The sequence below is a fragment of the Crotalus tigris genome, unplaced genomic scaffold (genome assembly GCF_016545835.1).
Source record: "Crotalus tigris isolate CLP2741 ecotype Arizona unplaced genomic scaffold, ASM1654583v1 scf7180000021203.308827, whole genome shotgun sequence".
NCBI classification, from domain to species: Eukaryota; Metazoa; Chordata; class Lepidosauria; order Squamata; family Viperidae; genus Crotalus; species Crotalus tigris.
This window is the reverse complement of record NW_024098395.1, coordinates 270,536-292,406: the sequence shown is the minus strand read 5'-3', so window position 1 is coordinate 292,406 and position 21,871 is coordinate 270,536. Positions and strand designations below refer to the sequence as shown.

General features: G+C 47.1%; 1 protein-coding gene across 2 annotated transcripts in view; it reads right to left on the bottom strand.

The window, feature by feature from the left end:
* Nucleotides 1-1,961: 1,961 nt before the first annotated feature.
* Nucleotides 1,962-21,871, bottom strand: part of NSRP1 (nuclear speckle splicing regulatory protein 1) — a 34,388-nt gene continuing 14,478 nt past the window's right edge. Inside the window, exons 3-7 of one of the 2 annotated variants that reach the window (XM_039369702.1) lie at nucleotides 14,810-14,866; nucleotides 10,350-10,484; nucleotides 8,092-8,299; nucleotides 5,074-5,182; nucleotides 1,962-3,207 (exon numbers count right to left, since the gene is read on the bottom strand). In XM_039369702.1, the coding sequence (XP_039225636.1) occupies nucleotides 2,376-3,207; nucleotides 5,074-5,182; nucleotides 8,092-8,299; nucleotides 10,350-10,484; nucleotides 14,810-14,866 (1,341 nt within the window). In that variant the 3' untranslated portion in view covers nucleotides 1,962-2,375. Of the gene's footprint in view, nucleotides 3,208-5,073; nucleotides 5,183-8,091; nucleotides 8,302-10,349; nucleotides 10,485-14,809; nucleotides 14,867-21,871 lie in introns of both variants that reach the window. The other variant, XM_039369703.1, reaches the window with a different exon arrangement.

Sequence of the window (21,871 nt, the reverse complement as noted above, 5' to 3'; positions counted from 1 at the left end):
AATCTCTTTTTAAGATCACCCACATCTATTTTGGGATACTTTGCACACACACAAAAAAGGTCCCCGCTGTCTCCACGGCGACCATAAAACACAAGCTTTCCAGGACACAGGATGTAAACACCAGATACTGGTGTTTAATTTCTCTCAGAAATTAAACTTCCTTCAGGAAGATAAATGCAAAAAGTCTACGCCGAGGAGCTGTTAAAACAGTGGTTCTCAACCTTTTTAATGCCGCGACCCCCAACCGGTCGTAAGTCGAGGACTACTCAACCGGTCGTAAGTCGAGGACTACTCAACGGGTGCAGCACCGTTTGCAGAATGGGACTTTGGGCGGGCTCAGCAGGGCAGAGACAGCCTGGACAATTCCTATTGGCTTTTGAAAGCCAATAGAATTAGACTCTATTCAAGAGGGTCTATTCTATTGGCTTTCAAAAGCCAATAGAATAAAAGGGAGTAGCACAGCTAAGGAAAAGGGGGGGAAAAATGGCGGACTGCATTGTTTGGCGACCCCCGTGAAATGGTCGTTCGACCCCAAATGGGGTCGCGACCCACAGGTCGAGAACCACTGTGTTAAAAACATTGGACAAGTTGCGGATCGAGGAACAGGAGGGTTTTAATGGCAGGTTTTCCGTGAATGCATTTCCAACGCGTGGACTTCAACTCCCAGAATTCCCCAGCCAGCCATGCTGGCTGGGGAATTCTGGGAGCTGAAGTCCAAGACGTCTTAAAGAGGCCGAGGACGCGGATTCCTGGTTTAGTGGAACGGACCAATCTTGAACAAAACCCCAACTTGGGAATTTTCTTTGGAGAAATGCGCATTTTGGAAAAGGAGCAGGGTTGTTTGCGGCCCTTTTGAGAAAAGGTGGTGGGAAAGTGGAGCTTGGCTGGGAGTGCGTTATCCAAACATGGACACTGCCAGGTTCCTCCTGATAAGACAAGAGATAGGAGGACCGTTTTATGGCAGACTTTATAAAGTCTTGGCGCTGGATCTGGCCCAGGAAGCTGATACACAGCAGGAAATTCCGTATTTTACGGCCTGCATTTTTTGATTGGGCTGGGAGTTGATGTTGACGATTCATACTGATTAACAGAAGAGAGTTATGTGGAGTTCAGGGTTGAACTGGGTGCTGAGTGGGGTGGTTTTCTTACAGATGTCGCATTACCCAACTAGGGAATATTGTCAGTCCTAGGAGGGAATAAGGTTTGGAGGAGGAGAGGAGGAGGTGGAGGATAGTGGGGTCCTGGGTCCTCTCTGAGCGTGGTGGTTTTCTTGCAGACGTTTCATGACCCAACTAGAGAACATCATCAGTGCTAGAAGGGGGGAGGAGGAGGAGGAGGAGGAGGAGAAGAAGAAGAGAGAAGAAGAAGAAGAAGAAGAAGAAGAAGAAGAAGAAGAAGAAGAAGAAGAAGAAGAAGAAGAAGAAGAAGAAGAAGAAGAAGAAGAAGAAGAAGAAGACGAAGAAGAAGAAGAAGAAGAAGAAGAAGAAGAAGAAGAAGAAGAAGAAGAAGGACTGTGGGGTCCTTGGTGTTCTCTGAGCTTGGTTGTTTTCATGCAGACATTTCATGACCCAACTAGCTAACATCATCAGTGCTAGGAGGAGGAGGAGGAGGAGGAGGAGGAGGAGATGGAGACATCCTTGATGATCTCTGAGCTGGGTTGATTTCTTGCATACATTACATTACCCAACTAGGTAACAGCATCAGGGCTAGAAGGAAATAAGGTTTGCGGGAGGAGGAGGAGGAGGAGGAGGAGGAGGGGGAGGGGGAGGGGGAGGAGGAGGCGGCATCTTAGGTGCTCTCTGAGCTGGGCTGTTCTCTTGCAGACATTTCATTCCCAAACTAGTAGCATCACCAGCGCTGAAATGGAGGCGGGAATTCGTCAAATTCACACCAGGGGCAGAAATAACATAGTTGAACGAAGATTCAGCATGTATAAAAAAACCAAAACCCAGATCCTAAAATAGTTCTCTTTTTCACTTTATTTTGCTGGCTCTGGAAGGCAGAAGTAAGAAAACACCAAACAGAAACTCCTAATCTTTACATCTGCATTTAAAACAAAACAAAAATAAACATTGGATTGTCCCTGATCTTGTATAACCTGCATGCTTTTCTTCCTCAAATTTTTGAATCTCGAGGAAATGTCTCTGAAGGGTTTTTTTTTTTTCTCTCGGCCCAGGCTAAGCCTGCAAACGCTCTCCGGCCTAGCAGACTCCCGGCCTCAAAGACAGGCAAGCTAAAACGAGACTCGGCTCCCTCCGAGGTCCGCCTCTTGGCTTCTCGCATCCAGAAATATTTGAAATAAATAGCCCCCGTCTTACCTCGGCTCAAAAAGCCCCCTGAGATTCTCAACGAATTTTTCTCCTGTGTAGCCACACCTAATCTTCCTCTTTTTCCACGTAGGTTTTGCTACCCATGCGGGCCATTTGCCGGGCGAGGTAGCGGTCCCGGGCGGACGAGACGGTCTCCTGGTCACTGCGCTTAGCAAATTTGTTGACTTTCTCGGCCGGCTTCTCCAGGGTCTCTCCGCTGTCGGCCGAAGCCTCGTGCGTCAACTGAGGAGATTTCTCCGGGCTCGGAAGGTTTCCCCCTGGAGTTTGGGGCTCCTCTTGGGGGACGGACCCCAAGCTGCGTTTCCAGCCGTGTTTTGGCTTCTCGTCTCTGTCTTCCCTGCTGGCTGCATCCCTTCCCCGTCCTTTTTCCCTCTCTTCATCTTGGTCTTTCTCTCTGGACCGATGTTCCTTCTTTTCTCTTCCTCGCCTGTGCTCCTGCTTCTCCTCCTCTTCCTCCCGATCCTTCTTCCTGTGCCGGTCCTCTCGTCTCCGATGATGGCCCTCGGTCCTGCTTCGCTCGTCCTTTCCGTGTCTTCTCGGGTGATTCTTTCCATCATGCTGGCGAGCCTCGTCCCTTCTGCGGTCTCGCTTCTCTGCCTGAGGGGAGTGCGGGCGTCTTTCCTCGCTGGGTGACCTCGAATCCCTCTCGCTTTGCCGAGGCATCAAATGGCGACCACGAAGGTACCCATCGCCTGCCTCGGCAGCCTTCTGCTCGCCACTTCTCTCCGGGACTCCCTCACTGTCACTGCTGTCAGTTCGCAAGTCACTGTCTGCATCCAGGTTCTCCTCTCCCTTCCCAGGAACGCGAGTTCTCGTTTTGCTTTCCAGACCTTGATGGGAGCCTGTTGGTTTCTCAGTGAGGTCTTCTCCTTTGAACCTAAATGTTGTTTGGAGACAAAAATAATTTGTATGTGTTAATTCTCTATAAATACAGATTGTCCAGGAAAGTACAGATATCCCTTTATAGGCCTCACGTTTTTTTAACCACAGCTGGGATACAGATGGTCCTCAACTGATGGCCACAATTGAGCCCGAAATTTAGTCACTTAATGACTACCCCAAAAGAGGTTGTAAAATGGATCGGAAACATGAGTAACCCAATTTACGAGTGTCATGACTTATGACAGCGGTTCTCAAACTGTGGGTCGGGACCCCATTTGGGGTCGAACGACCATTTCACGGGGGTCGCCAAACAACGCAGTCCGCCATTTTTCCCCCCCCTTTTCCTTAGCTGTGCTACTCCCTTTTATTCTATTGGCTTTTGAAAGCCAATAGAATAGACTCTCTTGAATAGAGTCTAATTCTATTGGCTTGCAAAAGCCAATAGGAATTGTCCAGGCTGTCTCTGCCCTGCTGAGCCCGCCAAAAGTCCCATTCTGCAAATGGTGCTGCACCAGTTGAGTAGTCCTTGACTTACGACCGGTTGGGGGTCGCGGCATTAAAAAGGTTGAGAATCACTGACATGAGCATGACGGGGAGACGCCATTTTGAGTGTAATGCGAGAATTTATGTAATGATAATTGATCATGGTAATGTAATGTTCCCTGGGTAACGTTCCAAAATTCGATGCCACGACAGAGAAGGGGAGGTTACTGAACCCCAATTCTTGGCTAAGAGGCTTTATGCCATTCTACACTTTTCTCAAGTGCAACCAACGCCTCCTTCCTTGGGAGTTCAGCTTTTCCTTGTCCATGCAGGGGAAAAAAAATGTGAGATAACCTCACTGCCTTCTAGCACTGATGAGGTTACCTAGTTGGGCCGTGAAATGTCTACAAGGAAATGACCAAACTCAGAGAGCACCAAGGACCTCACAGTCCTCCTCCACCACCCTTTTAGCACTGATAAAGTTATCTAGTTGGGTCATAAAAGGTTTGGAAGAAAACAACCAAACTCAGAGACACCAAGGACCCCACCTCCTCCTCCTCCTCCATCCTAGCACTGATGTTGTTACCTAGTTGGTTCATGAAACATCTGCAAGAAAACTACCAAGCTCAGAGAGCACCTAGAACCCCACAGTTCTCCTTCTCTTCCTTCCTTCCTTCCTTCCTTCCCTTCCTTTCCTCCCTCCCTCCTTTTCCTTCCTCCCTTCCTTTTACTATTCCTCCTCCTCTTCCTCATCCCTTCTATGACTGATGAGGTTACCAAGCTGGGTCATGAAACGTCTGCAAGAAAACCACACAGCTCAGAGACCACCAAGGACCCCACAGTCTTTCTCCTCCTCCTCCTCTTCCTCCTCCTCCTCCTCCCTTCTAGCCCTGATGATGTTCCCTAGTTGGGTCATGATACGTCTGCAAGAAAACCACCCAGCTCAGAGAGGACCAAGGACCCCACAGTTCTCCTCATCTTCCTTCCTTCCTTCCTTCCTTCCTTCCTTCCTTCCTTCCTTCCTTCCTTCCTTCCTTCCTTCCTTCCTTCCTTCCTTCCTTCCTTCCTTCCCTTCCCTTCCCTTCCCTTCCCTCCCTTCCTTTTACTATTCCTCCTCTTCTTCCTCCTCCTCCACATCCCTTCTATGACTGATGAGGTTACCAAGCTGGGTCATGAAACGTCTGCAAGAAAACCACACAGCTCAGAGACCACCAAGGACACCCCCCCCCCCAAAAAAAAATGCTGCCTTAACTTAGTTGTCCATCTTCCCCAAAGTTCATTTCGGCTGCCTTTGCCAGTGGAGACACCCTCTGGATCCCTAAAGCCCTCGCGGCCGAGGGAGCGCTAGAATTCCCAACCTCACCCGGCCCGACCTTACCCGGCCCCCCGAAGGCTGCAGTGGGGCGCCTTCTCTTCCCCCACGGTTTGGTTCAGCAGGTGCCGGTAGAAGCCGCTCAGGTCCTTCTGTTTGGTGACGTCCAAGGAGGCTGAGTAAAATGAGAGGTTACTTTTACGTTAGGCTTACTTGTGCACCTTAACAGAGGCATACTACAGGGAGGGACCCATCAACCAAGAAGGAAGATGGGAGGGAAAGAAGGAGAAGGATACGAGAGAAAGAGAGACAGAGAGAAAGAGAAAGAAAGAAAAAGAAAGAAGAGGAGGAGGAGGAGGAGGAAAGAAAAAGGAAGAGAAGGATAAGGGAAAGAGAGAGGAAGAGGAAGAGGAAGAAGAAGAAGGAAGAGGCCTTTTCAAATGGCCTCAAGGACTCTCAAAGGATGCAAATGACCGGCTGTCTGCAAGGAGGATAAATCCTTCCATTCCCCTTGAAGACGTTTCTCTTTTCATCCAAGAAGCATTTATTTATTTATTTATGAGACTTATATACCGCTTTAAGCGCAAGCACTCTCTAAGCGGTGTACACCAGTAAGCAATGTATATATATATATATATTTACATTGCCCCCAACAATCTGGGTCCTCATTTTACCTACCCCGGAAGGATGGAAGGCTGAGTCAACCTTGAGCCGGTGAGATTCGAACCGCTGACCTGCTGAACACAGTCAGCTAAAGTGGCCTGCAGTACTGCACTCTAACTGCTGTGCCACTGGATGGTATGGAATGGAAGGATTTATACTCCTTGCAGACAGCTGGTCATTTGCACCCTTTTAGAGAGTCGTTGAGGCCACCTGGAGGTTTTACCTGTGTCCTCAGGGTCCCCTGAGTGGTGCAAATGGGTGTGGAGTTCCTTTCAGCAGTTCCAAGAAGGCTCCCCACCCATTTGCACCACTCAGGTGACCCTGAGGACACAGACAAACCTCCAAGTGGCCTCAAACAACTCTCTAGAAGGATGCAAATGACTGGCTCTCTGCAAGGGGTCTAAATCCTTCCATTCCCCTTGAAGACGTTTCTCTTCTCATCCAAGAAGCATCTTCGACTATGATTGGATGGTATGGAATGGAAGGATTTATACTCCTTGCAGACAGCTGGTCATTTGCACCCTTTTAGAGAGTCGTTGAGGCCACCTGGAGGTTTTACCTGTGTCCTCAGGGTCCCCTGAGTGGTGCAAATGGGTGTGGAGTTCCTTTCAGCAGTTCCAAGAAGGCTCCCCACCCATTTGCACCACTCAGGTGACCCTGAGGACACAGACAAACCTCCAAGTGGCCTCAAACAACTCTCTAGAAGGATGCAAATGACTGGCTCTCTGCAAGGGGTCTAAATCCTTCCATTCCCCTTGAAGACGTTTCTCTTCTCATCCAAGAAGCATCTTCGACTATGATTGGATGGTATGGAATGGAAGGATTTATACTCCTTGCAGACAGCTGGTCATTTGCCTCCTTTTAGAGCAATGGTTCTCAACCTTTTTAATGCCGCGACCCCCAACCGGTCGTAAGTCGAGGACTACTCAACTGGTGCAGCACCGTTTGCAGACTGGGGCTTTTGGCGGGCTCAGCAGGGCAGAGACAGCCTGGACAATTCCTATTGGCTCTTGAAAGCCAATAGAATTAGACTCTATTCAAGAGAGTCTATTCTATTGGCTTTCAAAAGCCAATAGAATAAAAGGGAGCAGCACAGGAAAAGGGGGGGGGGGAAAAATGGTGGACTGCGTTGTTTGGCGACCCCCGTGAAATGGTCGTTCAACCCCAAATGGGGTCCCGACCCACAGGTGGAGAACCACTGTTTTAGAGAGTCGTTGAGACCACTTGGAGGTTTACCTGTGTCCTCGGGGTCCCCTGAGTGGTGCAAATGGGTGTGGAGTTCCTTTCAGCAGTTCCAAGAAGGCTCCACACCCATTTGGGTATAAATTTACCTCCCTCAGTGCAGGCACGCAACTTGGATGTCCTCCTGGACTCACAGCTAAATTTGGAACAACATCTATCGGCTGTAGCCAGGGGGACCTTTGCCCAGGTTCGCCTGGTGCACCAGTTGCAGCCTTATTTGGACCGGGAGGCTCTACTCACGGTTACTCATGCCCTTGTCACCTCAAGACTGGACTACTGTAATGCGCCCTACATGGGGCTACCCTTGAAGAGCCTTCGGAGGCTGCAGTTGGTTCAGAATGCAGCCGCGAGAGCGATTGTGGGTGCACCAAGGTACACCCACATTTCACCTATCTTCCACGAGCTGCACTGGCTTCCTGTGGGTCTCCGGATACAATTCAAGGTGTTGGTTGTCACCTTTAAAGCCCTTCATGGCTTAGGACCAGGTTACTTACAGGACCGCATACTGCTGCATAGTTCCCAGAGACCGGTGAGGTCCCACAGATTGGGCCTCCTTCAGGTCCCGTCGGCCAGACAATGTCAGCTGGCGGGCCCTCGGGGAAGGGCCTTTTCTGTGGTGGCTCCGACGTGGTGGAATCAACTTCCCCCCTGAGATTCGAACTACTCCCACCTTGCCGGCCTTCAAGAAAGCTATTAAAACTCTCCTGTTCCGGCAGGCCTGGGGTTGATGTCCCCGGGGGGGGGGGTGGGATACGATTGGGACTCATGAGTGAGTGAATGTACTTATTTTTATTGTTATATTTATTGTTTTAATTTTGTACGCCGCCCTGAGTCCCTAGGGATTGGGCGTCATATAAATTTTATTGATAAATAAATAAATCTGCACCACTCAGGTGACCCTGAGGACACAGACAAACCTCCAGGTGGCCTCAATGACTCTCTAGAAGGATGCAAATGACCGGCTGTCTGCAAGGAGGATAAATCCTTCCCCACCATCCAGGCAGAGCTGAAGAAGCTTCTGGGATGGGAAGCAAAAGGCCTTCAAAGGAAAAACTCAAAAGGCCTTCAAAGGAAAAACTAGGTTGCCTCCTGAAAAAGCCCCTTTGGGTCCTCCCTGATGATCCCTGAGGATCCCCCCAGCCAAGAAACCTCCCCGATGCAGAGCCTCCCTCCACGCACCTTCCACTGCCGCCTCCCTTCTCTCCCGCTCCTCCTCCTCGGCTCTTTCCTGCAGCTTCTTCTTGTAGGCCGAGGTGACGAAGGCCTCCTTGTCTTGGAAGGCGTCTCCTTCCGACTCCCGCTCCTTCTGGATCTTCTTCTCCATCCGCCGCTCCTGCTCCTTCTTCCGCAGCTCGGCCGCCTGCAGGATGTTCTGGATGTATTTGGGCTGCCGGGAGGAGACAGGAAGGCGCGGGGTTGCTGAGGTTGGCTTATTTATAGCCCGCTTTCGTTATTTTTAACGAGTAAACGAAGGAGGTGTGCACATAACGCAACCGAAACTCTTCCTCCTGTTTTCCCCACAACAACGACCCGGTGAGGTGGGTTAGGCCGAGAGACAGGGATTGGCCCAAGGTCACCTTTTCTGCCTAAGGCGGGACTAGAACTCTTCATCTCCTGGTGATTGGCCCAAAGACTCCCAGGTGGCTTTTCTGCCTAAGGCGGGACTAGAACTTCCCGTCTCCTGGTGATTGGCCCAAAGTCCCCCAGCTGGCTTTTCTGCCTAAGGCGGGACTAGAACTCACCGTCCCCTGATGATTGGCCCAAAGTCCCCCAGCTGGCTTTTCTGCCTAAGGCGGGACTAGAACTTCCCGTCTCCTGGTGATTGGCCCAAAGACACCCACCTGGCTTTTCTGCCTAGGGCTGGCTGAGGAATTCTGGGAGTTGAAGTCCACAAGTCTTAAAGTGGCCAAATTTGAAGACCCCTGGTTTTGCTGAAAATCTCAAGTGGCCGTTTTTGGCAGAAGCGTCATAAAATGCGGCCAGGTGACCCCAGGACAACTGCAAACAGCGTTAAATGTGGTCCTATTTCTAAACGTCCAAAGACCGGTCATAGGACCGAGGAGTGGGACTGACTGGATCTGGGTTGTAAGTTCCCTTTTTCAGGTAGGTCATAACTTTGAACCATCACTAACTGGCCGGTCGTAAGTCAAGGACTATCCTGTAAGATCTGGTTCTGCATTTGCGGATGGCAATTCGGCAAAACGTCAAAGATTTCCTGATAGTCCAGAATATATATTGGAATAGAATAGAATATAGAATATAGAATATAGAATAGAATAGGAAATGGAATAGAATAGAATAGAATAGAATAGAATAGAATAGAATAGAATAGAATAGAATAGAATAGGAAATAGAATAGGAAATAGAATAGAATAGAATATGAATATGAATATGAATAGAATAGAATATAGAATAGAATAGAACATAGAATAGAATAGAATAGAATATAGAGTAGAATAGGAAATGGAATAGAATATAGAATAGAATAGAATAGAATAGAATAGAATAGAATAGAATAGAATAGAATAGAATAGGAAATGGAATAGAATAGAACAGAATAGAATATAAAATAGAATAGAATAGAATATAAAATAGAATAGAATAGAATAGGAAATAGAATATAAAATAGAATAGAATATAGAATAGAATAGAATAGAATATGAATAGAATAGAATATAGAATAGAATAGGAAATGGAATAGAATAGAATATAGAATAGAATAGAATAGAATAGAATAGAATAGAATAGAATAGAATAGAATAGAATAGAATAGGAAATGGAATAGAATAGGAAATATAATAGAATTGAAAATAGAATAGAATAGAATACAATAGAATATAGAATATAGAATAGAATAGGAAATGGAATAGAATATAGAATAGAATAGAATATAGAATAGAATAGAATATAGAATAGAATATAGAATAGAATAGAATATAGAATAGAATAGAATAGAATAGAATAGAATAGAATAGAATAGAATAGAATAGAATAGAATAGAATAGAATAGAATAATGACTGGACTGGTCTAGACTAGACTAGACTAGAACAGGAGTAGAGCTGGAAGGGACCTTGGAGGTCTTCTAGTCCAGCCCCCCGCTCAAGCAGGAGAACCTATACCGTCTCAGACAAGCGCCTGTCCAGTCTCTTCTTAAAAAACCTCCAGTGATGGAGCGCCCACGATTTCTGGTGGCCAGCTGTTCCACTGAACCAAACTCACTGCACCCAAAAGGTAGCGACAAAAGTTTTGCGCTCAGTTGCGGGCCGTAAGGGAAGGACTGCCTGAATCCCCTTCCTGCATCCCTCTGCTTGCTCCCCCCTGCCCCAGGTGTCGCTCTCCGCTCCCCAAGCGCTACTGGCACAGAGAGACCCAGGCAGGGGCGTCACACACACACACACACACACACACACACACACACACACGGCCAGAAACGGACCTTTTTTTCCTCTTTGCCCGCCAGGACGCTGGCCTGGCTCTCGGCCGCCTTCTTCTGCTGGATGTCCTCATAGATGTTGTCGTATTCGTAGACGGTGGAGTCCTCGGCCAGGGCCCTCTGGATCTCCAGCTTGGTCTTCGAGGCACAGCAGGAGGGAAGGGGGGGCGGGGGGGGGGCAGAGAAAAAAGTGGGGTCATTTTCATTAGAGAGCCTCCTGAAGAATAGGCGCCAAAGGGCGCGTTGATGGGGAGGTGGCGTATAAAATTGATTATTTATTTATTTATTTATTAAAATGTATAGACCGCCCCACTCCCGCAGGACTCCGGGCGGCTAACCATACAAACACAATATAACTTAACAAAATGAACAATACAATAACAGTCATCCAGGGGTCGGATTTTATAAACCCCAGGTCTGCCGGAAAAGCCAGGTCTTAAGCAGCTTGCGGAAAACCAACAGGGTGGGAGCGGTCCTAATCTCCGGAGGGGTGGGGGGAGCTGGATTAAACAAGGAAACAAAATCAATGGGATCTCAGACGCTGAAAAAGCAGTGTTTTGTAAGGCGAGAGGGGGCGGGCGTACAAACGTAACCGGGTAAATAAAGAAATAGGATCTCAAGATATTGAAAACGCAGCGTTTGATAAGGTGAAATAGGTGGCATATAAATTTATATTAAATAAATAGATAAATAAGATATTGAAAATGCAGCATAAGGTGAAATAGATGGCATATAAATGTAACTGAATCAATAGATGATGATGATGATGATGATGTTGGAAGGGACCTTGGAGGTCTTCTAGCCCAACCCCCTGCTCAAACAGGAGACCCTAGACCAGGGGTCTTCCAACTTGGCCCTTTTATGACTTGTGGACTTCAACTCCCAGAATTCTTCAGCCAGGGAAGCTGGCTGAGGAATTCTGGGAGTTGAAGTCCACAAGTCATAAAAGGGCCAAAGTTGGAAGACTCCTGTCTTAAAGCATTCTAGCTGAGGAATTCTGGGAGTTGAAGTCCACAAGTCATCAAAGGGCCACGTTGGAAGACCCCTGTCTTAAAGCATCCTGGCTGAGGAATTCTGGGAGTTGAAGTCCATAAGTCATCAAAGGGCCATGTTGGAAGACCCCTGCACTAGACCATTTTAGACAAGTGCCTGTCCAGTATTGGAGCACCCACAACTTCTGGTGGCAAGCTGTTCCACTGGTTAATTGTCCTCACTGTCAGGAAGTTTCTCCTTAGTTGTACGTTGGTTCCTCTCTTTGATTTAGTTTCCATCCAGATAAAGAAATAGGATCTCGGATATTGAAAACGCAGCGTTTGATAAGGTGAAATAGGTGGCATATAAATTTATGTTAAATAAATAAATTTAAAAAAATATGATTTCAGATATTGAAAACACAGCATTTTGTAAGGTGAGATAAGCTGCCTATATAAATAATCCAGAAGCTGTGAATGCTCCAAACACTGGAAGTTTTTAAGAAGAGACTGCACAGCCATTTGTCTGAAATGGGATAGGCTTTCCTGCCTGAGCAGGGGGTTGGACTAGATGACCTCCAAGGTCCCTTCCAACTTTATTATTGTTATTAACAAGCTGCCTCCAGACGCTGTGAATGCTCCAAACACTGGAAGTTTTTAAGAAGAGACTGGACAGCCGTTTGTCTGAAATAGGATAGGCTTTCCTGCCTGAGCAGGGGGTTGGACTAGATGACCTCCAAGGTCCCTTCCAACTTTACATAGTAAAGTAATACATAGATAAACATGATCTCAGGCATTGAAAATAACAGTATAAGGCTAGGAGCAATCCCACAAGTCCTTATGAGTTGGGGAGCCCACCATCGGCTCCCCGAATGGCAAATATGCAGGTAGTCCTCCACTTATGACCAGAATTGATCCCAAAATATCTGTCGCTAAGTGAACATTTGTTAAGTGAGTTTTGCCCCACATGACCACTTTTCTTGCCGCAGTTGCTAATTGAATCGCTGCGGCTGAGAAGTTAGTAACCCGGTTATTAAATGCAGAGATTAATTTAACCATCCTGGGCAAAACTCACTTCATAAAAAGTCTCACTCGGGGCTCAACTGGCGGTCGTAAGCCGAGGACAACATGCATTTTTAGCATTTCCCCGTCTTTTTTTTTTTCATGTTGCATTTTGCATCGCAAAATTCATGAAGGCAGCGAAAGAGACTGGCTTGAGAGGGTCACCTGGGCTGGGTGCTAAATTAAGTCTCTGCCTTTTTGCAATGTGTTGTAAACTGTGTGAGGAGATCCATGGCAATCCGCAACTGGCCAAAAAGATTATTTGTCACCCCCCCCAAAAAGGAAAAAAAAACCCATGGGGGGGGGAAACACAGGCTTGTATAAAAAGTAGAGTCATCCGTTAAACAAATAAAGTCATGGAAACTAAAACTGAACATTTTGATGAATTTTTTTTTTTTTTTTTTTTTTTTTTTAGGGAGTTAAGACAGCCAGTTCCAGATCGGGTGCCAAGAAGTACGGATTGTGTAAAAAAAAACCCCAGGACGTAAATCATATGAAATAGTCCGATAATGAATTCACATCTAAGCCTGTCTGTTTACACATTTAGGCTGACTGATAAGTTGTGAAGTCATAAAAACGAGCTGGGATAAAGGGGATTCACGCTCGCATTAATGTTCAACATAGTTCGCGCTTATGCTCAAGATGCTCGACAGCCTGGCACGTATTTATGACGGTCGCCGCCTCCAGCGGTCACGTCGTCACCCTTGGCGGACTTCCCACGAGCAAAGTCAGTGGGGTTACATTGGGTTCAGTTAACGACCCTGTGATTCACTTAACAACTGCGGGGCTTCATTTAACAATTACCACGGGGAAAAAAAAATCTTCCAGCTGGGCACAACTCAGCCATGGACAATCCAGTAACAACTGCGGTTGTTAAATGGAGGACAGCCTGCAATCACCAAGGAGCAGTTATACAGAATAGAATAGAATAGAATAGAATAGAATAGAATAGAATAGAATAGAATAGAATAGAATAGAATGGAATGGAATGGAATGGAATGGAATGGCATGGCATGGCATGGAATGGAACGGAATATAGAAGATAGAATAGAAAATAGAATAGAAAATAGAGTAGAAAATAGAATAGAATAATGAAAGAACGGAATGGAATGGAATAATATTACAATAGAATAGAATAGAATAGAATAGAATAGAATAGAATAGAATAGAATAGAATAGAATAGAATAGAATAGAATAAGCAGGAGAACCTACACTGTCTCAGACAGGTGACTGTCTAGCCCAGTGGTTCTCAACCTGTGGGTCAGGACCCCATTTGGGGTTGAACGACCATTTCACGGGGGTCGCCAAACAACCCAGTCCGCCATTTTTTTTATCCCCTTTTCCTTAGCTGTGCTACTCCCTTTTATTCTATTGGCTGTTGAAAGCCAATAGAATAGACTCTCTTGAATAGAGCCTAATTCTATTGGCTTTCCAAAGCCAATAGGAATTGTCCAGGCTGTCTCTGCCCTGCTGAGTCCGCCAAAAGCCCCAGTCTGCAAACGGTGCTGCACCAGTTGAGTAGTCCTCAACTTACGATCGGTTGAGTAGTCCTCGACTTACGACCGGTTGGGGGTCGCGGCATTAAAAAGGTTGAGAACCACTGGTCTAGCCTCTTCTTAAAAATCTCCAGTGATGGAGCGCCCACGATTTCTGGTGGCAAGCTGTTCCACAGGTTGATTGTCTTCACTGTCAGGAAATTTCTCCTTAGTTCCAGGTTGCTTCTCTCCTTGATTGGTTTCCAACCATTGTTTCTCATCCTGCTCAGGTGCTTTGGTAAACAACCTGACCCCCTCTTCCTTGTGGCAGCCCCCCCAATACCGGAATACCGCTATCATGTCTCCCCTATTTCTTCTTTTCTTTAGACTAGCCAAACCCAAGTCCCGCAGCCGTTCTTCGTATGTTTTCGTCTCCAGACCTTGGATCGTCTTAGCTGCTCTTCTCTGAACTTTTTCCAAACTCTCAACATCTTTTTTGTGATGTGGTGACCAAATTTGGCTGCAGTATTCCAGGTGTGGTCTCACTAGGGTTTTATAAATCGGTACTAATACTTCGCGTGATCTTGATTCTGTGCCTCTGTTTATACAACCCAGGATTGTGTTAGCTTTTTTGGCTGCTGCTGCACACATCTGGCTCACGGTCAAGGGATCGTCCACCAGGACTCCAAGGTCCGTCTCACAGTGGCTGTTTTTCAGCCAGGTCTCACCCAATCAGTACTTGTACCTTTGGTTTTCCTGCCTAAATGTATAACTTTGCTTTTCTCCACATTAAAACTCATTTTGTTGGATAGGGCCCATGGTTCCAGTTTGTCAAGATCTTTTTGAATCCTGAGCTTGTCTTCTGGGGTGTTGGCTACTCCTGTCACTTTAGTGTCATCCTATTGGCACGGAGGGCCTCTGATGCTGGCGCACAAAATACCACGGTCAACTTACTTGTTTCATTGCTTGCTTCTTTAGGGCTTCCCGTTGAAGGCTCTCGCTGATGGAAGACTGTGAGGAAAGAAAATTAAGGTGAGTTAGTAACTCATTATAAGCAGGGGAAATCTGGGTGCAAGGCTCTACTTATAATATATGGAATAGAATAGAATATAAAGTAGATAGAGTAGAGTAGAATAGAATAGAACAGTGGTGGCGAACCTATGGCACAGGTGCCAGAGGCGGCATGCAGAGCTCTCTCTGTGGGCACGCGCGCCCTCGCCCCAGTCCTAGGCCTTCAGCTGGGTTTTATAAAACCTTTTCGCTTTAGGCCTCCGCCGCCATGGGCAAAAAAAAAAAAAAAAAAGGTTCAATCAGTCAATTTCAACCTCGCGGGAAAAAAAAAGATCTTGCAAAGTTGGAATTGATGGATTGAACATTTTAGTCCCACCCAGTCTGCCGTTACCACTGCAGCCACGCCCACCCAATGGACCTCGCCCAGGCAATGGGCCACACCCACTTGGCATTTGACGATGCATAAGTGGGTTTTGGGTTGCAGTTTGAGCACTCGGTCTTTAAAAGGTTCGCCATCACTGGAACAGAAAATATAAAATGGAATAAAATGGAACGGAATAGAATAGAAAATATGGAATGGAATGGAATGGAGTAGAGTAGAGTAGAGTAGAGTAGAGTAGAGTAGAGTAGAGTAGAGTAGAGTAGAGTAGAGTAGAGTAGAGTAGAGTAGAATAGAATAGAAATATATGGAATGGAATGGAATGGAATAGAATAGAATAGAATAGAATAGAATAGAATAGAATAGAATAGAATAGAATAGAATAGAATAGAATAGGAATAGAATAACAGAGTGCCAATGCTGCTGACATCGGATGTTTTGCATTGATAACAGATGGAAATGTAGCCATCTTTTACCTTTTGCTTTTAGTGTTAGATGATGCTGGGGGGGGGGATGTGAGCGAGAGTCTAGCTAGACATAACAACACTAAACCTAGCCTGAGAATCAAGGTTATGGAGCCCAGAGCTGATAAGAAATTGGCGTCTGGAGAGCTGGAGAGGAAGCCCATGGGCTTCAAGCTAATTGGGGAATGTGATTTATGACTGTTCATTGGAGGAGGGAATTGTGTTTTGATACTAGGTGCCCAGGGGCAGTGCCAAAATTATGCTATTCAAAATAAAGATTCTTTAAGGTAAACAATGCCTCAAAGTTCTTTTGCAGAGTTTCATCTGTCAGAACCGTGACACAGAGTTGGACAGGACCTTGGAGGTCATCTAGTCCAACCCCCTGCTTAGGCAGGAAACCCTATACCAGTGGTTCTCAACCTGTGGGTTGGGACCCCATTTGGGGTCGAACGACCATTTCACGGGGATCACCAAACAACGCAGTCAGCCATTTCCCCCCCCCCTTTTCCTTAGCTGTGCTACTCCCTTTTATTCTATTGGCTTTTGAAAGCCAATCGAATAGACTCTCTTGAATAGAGTCTAATTCTATTGGCTTTCAAAAGCCAATAGGAATTGTCCAGGCTGTCTCTGCCCTGCTGAGCCCGCCAAAAGGCCTATTCTGCAAACGGTGCTGCACCAGCGGAGTAGTCCTCGACTTATGACCGGTTGAGTAGTCCTCGACTTACGACTGGTTGGGGGTCGCGGCATTAAAAAGGTTGAGAACCACTGCACTAGACAGCCATTTGTCCGAAATGGTGTAGGGTTTCCTGCCTGAGCAGGGGGTTGGACTAGATGACCTCCAAGGTCCCTTCCAACTTTACTATTACTATTACTATCCAGGGAAACAGCTAGCATTAGTGTTTTTAGATGCCCAAAAGGCGTTTGATAACGTTTCCTGGCAATTTATGGTTCAGCAATGGCAAATAATGGATTTTGGAAAGAATTTTTATAAATATGAGCTCTGCAACTCTACGCGATGGACCAGGAACCAACTCATCCGACATCCCACCCCGTGCTTCGTGCTGACCTTCAGCCAGGGGACGTTGAGATCCCGACGGTGTTCCCTGGCCTTTTCGCTCGGATGCCTTGGGCTGCCTTCCAGGCTGTCTCTGCCCTGCTGAGCCCTCCAAAAGTCCCATTCTGCAAACGGTGCTGCACCCGTTGAGTAGTCCTCGACTTACGACCGGTTGGGGGGTCGCGGCATTAGAAAGGTTGAGAACCACTGCCCTATACCATTTCGGACAAATGGCTGTCCAGTCTCTTCTTGAAAACTTCCACTGCTGGAGCATTCACAACTTCTGGAGGCCGGTTGTTCCATTGGTTAACAGAATAACAGAGTTGGAAGGGGCCTTAGAGGTCATCCAGTCCAACCCCCTGCTCAAGTAAGAGACCCTATGCCATTCCAGAATGACAGAGTAATAGAGCTGGGAGGGGCCTTGAAGGTCATCTAGTCCAACCCCCCTGGTCAGGCAGGAGACCCTAGACCCCTTCAGACAAATGGCTGTCCGGTCTCTTCTTAAAAACCTCCCATGATGGAGCATCCACTGGCTCTAAGGCCGAACAATGGCCGCTGCCTTCTCCATAGCAATCCCACTTTGTCTCCATAGCGGATCTTTCCTGCATGGTCCACCTGCAGGCAGGTGAGTCTCCAAAGTTCCTCCTGGGTTGACTGGGCCCTTTCGCCCACGTGTGGAGAGAGTCTGAGTGAGCAGAATCCTCTTTTTCACCACCTCTCAAGGACTAGGTGAAAAATGGATTCCCCCCCCCCCCCCAACTCCTCCTGGCAGCCGGGGAAGTTTTCCAGTCCTGCTGTGACTCATCTTGAAGGCCAGGACATCATACCAACCCCAGGAAGATGGTGTCACCACCGTAACGTTAGCAGCTGCTCTTTTTCGGCCCGAGTGTCCAAGTTAAGCACGCTCCGTCAGCCTCTCTGAACACGCTGAGTGATGAGCTCTGCAACTCTTTTTTTTTTTTTAATAAAGATTTTATTGTTGTTGTTTTTTTCATCAACACATGTTAATTTTTCCAATCCACGAATTGTCTGGAATTTATTTTATTTTATTTATTTATTTTCAAAATTTATAAGCCGCCCCACTCCCGAAGGACTCTGGGCGGCTAACAATAAAAAACACATGAAACATAGCAAAACAAACAGTACAAAGACAGTCATCCAGGGGTCAGGTTTTATAAACTCCAGGCCTGCCGGAAAAGCCAGGTCTTAAGCAGCTTACGGAAGACCAACAGGGTGGGAGCGGTCCTAATCTCTGGGGGGAGCTGGTTCCAAGACGTGGGTGCCATCACAGAGAAGGCCCTCCTCCATGGCCCCGCCAAATGGCACTGCTTGGCCAACGGGGCCCGAAGGAGGCCCAGCCTGTGGGATCTAACCGGACGTAGGGAACTACGAGGTAGTAGGTGGTCTCGCAAATAGCCTGGCCCTGAGCCATATAGGGCTTTAAAGGTAATGACCAACACCTTGAATTGGACCCGGAGACCAATAGGCAACCAGTGCAGCTCACGGAGGATAGGTGTAACGTGGGTGTAGCGAGGAGCACCCACTATCACTCGCGCGGCTGCATTCTGGACCAACTGTAATCTCCGAATACTTTTCAAGGGTAGCCCCATGTAGAGCGCGTTGCAGTAGTCCAGAAATTTGCATGTCCAATTCCTAATCCTTCATTCTTTCCCCTAGCCAGCAATCAAAGAAGTCCCAAATTTGATAACGGTCTGTATCTTCTTTATCTTTCAACCTCATAGTTCAGGGGTGGCGAACCTATGGCACGCGTGCCAGAGGCGGCACTCGGAGCCTTCTCTGTGGGCACGTGCGCCATGCCCCGGAGATGGCAACCGTCAATCTTCAATCAGCCGCCTACCAACTCGGCGATGTTCCACATGTCCAGATGCATCCCACCACGGCTGGTTTCCTTCCTCCCCCCGTCCCATCCCTCCTGGCCTTGCATGCTCTCCTTTTCACAGGCACGACCCACTCATCGCCTCCTCAGCTGTCCGCTGGCTGTCCAGCTCAGAGGCGGCTTCTTTGAACTGCTTTTGGCGGGCTGTGGAGCCCCAGAGTGTGCCGGTCGAGGGGCTGGCAGGCTGTGGCTGCTGACGGACACTGTCGGCCCCCATGCGCTCGCTGGCCTCTGTGTGCGCAGGCTGATGGTGTCAGGCAGCAGCCACCCCCAGCCCCTGCCCCCCCTTGCCCTGCAACGATGACACCCCCGCCCCAGCCTCGCCTCACCCCACAGGACGAGCTTCCTATCCCACCTGCCAGATCCACCTGGATCTCTCCCAACGCTGCCCGGCCCCCACAGGCGTCCCTCCCCACGAACAACATCAAGGTGACCCCGCCTACCTTGACCACACCCACCCAGTCTGCCATGAGCACCACAGCCACGCCCACCTGGCACCCGGCAGTAAATAAGTGGGTTTTGGGTTGCAGTTTGGGCACTCGGTCTCTAAAAGGTTCGCCGTCACTGTCCTAGTTCATCTGTCCCTCTCTGCACATATTTTCCGGATTATTTCTTCTTCCGATTACAAAACGTTTACCTCCCTCATGGCAGAGAGATTGAAAAAAACACTAAGTTGAATTTATACCTCCAGATTAAAACGGCTTTTTACCGAAGAGACAAATTAAAAATAATTGAAGGGTGATAGTGGATGTATTAGAATATTATGAACAACATATCTCAGGGGTTGCCATAAAGAAGAGGGAATTAAGCTATTCTCCAAAGCACCTGAAGGCAGGACAAGAAGCAACGGGTGGAAACTCACCAAGGAGAGAAGCAACCTAGAACTAAGGAGAAACTTCCTGACAGTGAGAACAATTAACCAGTGGAACAGCCTGCCTCCAGAAGCGGTGAATGCTCCAACGCTGGAAGTTTTTAAGAAGAGACTGGACAGCCATTTGTCCGAAATGGTGTAGAGTTTCCTGCCTGAGCAGGGGGTTGGACTAGATGACCACCAAGGTCCCTTCCAACTTTATTATTATTATTAGATCCAGAGTTTAAAGTAACAAACTCCTGGCTTGACAAATGTTTTATTTAGCAACATAAATGATGGGGTTGGACTAGATGACCTCCAAGGTCCCTAACAACTTTACTACTATTACTATCCAGGGAAACAGCTAGCATTAGTGTTTTTAGATGCTCAAAAGGCATTTGATAACGTTTCCTGGCAATTTAGGGTTCAGCAATGGCAAATAATGGATTTTGGAAAGAATTTTTATAAATAAGAGCTCTGCAACTCTACGCGAAGGACCAGGAACCAACTCATTCGACATCCCACCCTGTGCTTCGTGCTGACCTTCAGCCAGGGGACGTTGAGATCCCGACGGTGTTCCCTGGCCTTTTCGCTCGAAGATGCCTTGGGCTGCCTTCCAGCCTCATCAACGTTTCTGAGAATGAGTGTGTGTGGGGGGAATGACGTGTTTGCAACTGAAGGGATTTGGGATGTGGGGGTCAAGAAGGGAGAAGGACTCGTTAAGCTGGAATGGCAGAACATTTGGGAAATCTTTCTCCGGGTTTGGCTTTCTTTGGGGTTTCCCAAAAACACCTCTGGAGAAAACAAAACATGGTCTACTTCCTGCCTGAGCAGGGGGTTGGACTAGTTGACCTCCAAGGTCCCTTCCAACTTTATTATTGTTATTGATCATCGCACAGTCAGCCAGATGTTCAGACTGGATTTGGCATTTTTGTCTACCTATCGAGTCCTTACCCAGGACCCGGGATAGGCAGATGTGGATATTTGATGGTATTACAGGTATCGTCGCAGGATGGAAGCAGTTCCTAGTAAGGCCGCCTTTTGCAATTGACTAATAGCGAATTTGTCAATGCCAATGGTGTTCAAGTGGTGCTCCAGTTGTTTTGGGATTGCACCCAAGGAGCCTATCACTATTGGTACTACCCTTGCTTGCTTTTGCCACAGTCTTTCTATTTCTATTTGTAGGTCTTGTATTTTGTTATCTTCTCCAGTTCTTTCTCTTCTATTCTGCTGTCTCCAGGCACTGCCACGTCCACTATCCAGACTTTTTTGTCTTTCTTATCGACAATTGTTAAGTCTGGGGTGTTATGTTGCAGGTGCTTGTCTGTTTGAATTCTGAAGTCCCAGAGCAGTTTAATTTTATCATTTTCTATGACTTTCTCTATTTTATGATCCCACCAGTTTTTGCTTACAGGCAAGTGATATTTTTTGCAGATCTTCCAATGCACCATTGTTGCTACTTTGTCATGCCGCTGCTTGTAATCAGTTTGTGCAATCTTCTTGCAACAGCTTACCAAGTGGTCCACTGTTTCTTCAGCTTCTTTGCATAGGCGGCACTTACTGTCTGTTGTTGTCTTCTCACTTATGCTGTCCTTGCTTGATCTTGTGCGGCCAGAATTAGTCCCTCGGTCTCTTTCTTCAATCCTGCTCTTAGCCATTGCCTTATTATTATCTGCTTTCCCAGCTATTTTTTTCATGTATTGGCCATGTAGTGCTTTGTCTTCCCATGCCTCTATTCTGTTCTTCATTTGGTCTTTCTTGTAGGCCAGTTTGGTCTCTCCAGTAGTTAGTAAGCATTATTATCGATCATCGCACAGTCAGCCAGATGTTCAGACTGGATTTGGCATTTTGTCTACCTATCGAGTCCTTACCCAGGACCTGGGATAGGCAGATGTGGATGTTTGATGGTATTACAGATATCGTCGCAGGATGGAAGCAGTTCCTAATAAGGCTGCCTTTTGCAATTGACTAATAGCGAATTTGTCAATGCCAATGGTGTTCAAGTGGTGCTCCAGTTGTTTTGGGATTGCACCCAAGGAGCCTATGACTATTGGTACTACCCTTGCTTGCTTTTGCCATAGTCTTTCTATTTCTATTTGTAGGTCTTTGTATTTTGTTATCTTCTCCAGTTCTTTCTCTTCTATTCTGCTATCTCCAGGCACTGCCACAGTTCCTAATAAGGCCGCCTTTTGCAACTGACTAATAGCGAATTTGTCAATGCCAATGGAGTTCAAGTGGTGCTATTATTATTATTATTATTATTATTATTATTATTATTATTATTATTATCAGAGTTCCCCAAACATCTGGGGTTGGCGGGCCAGAGTGGGGGGAGGGGGAAAGAAGGGATGGTTCTGTGGG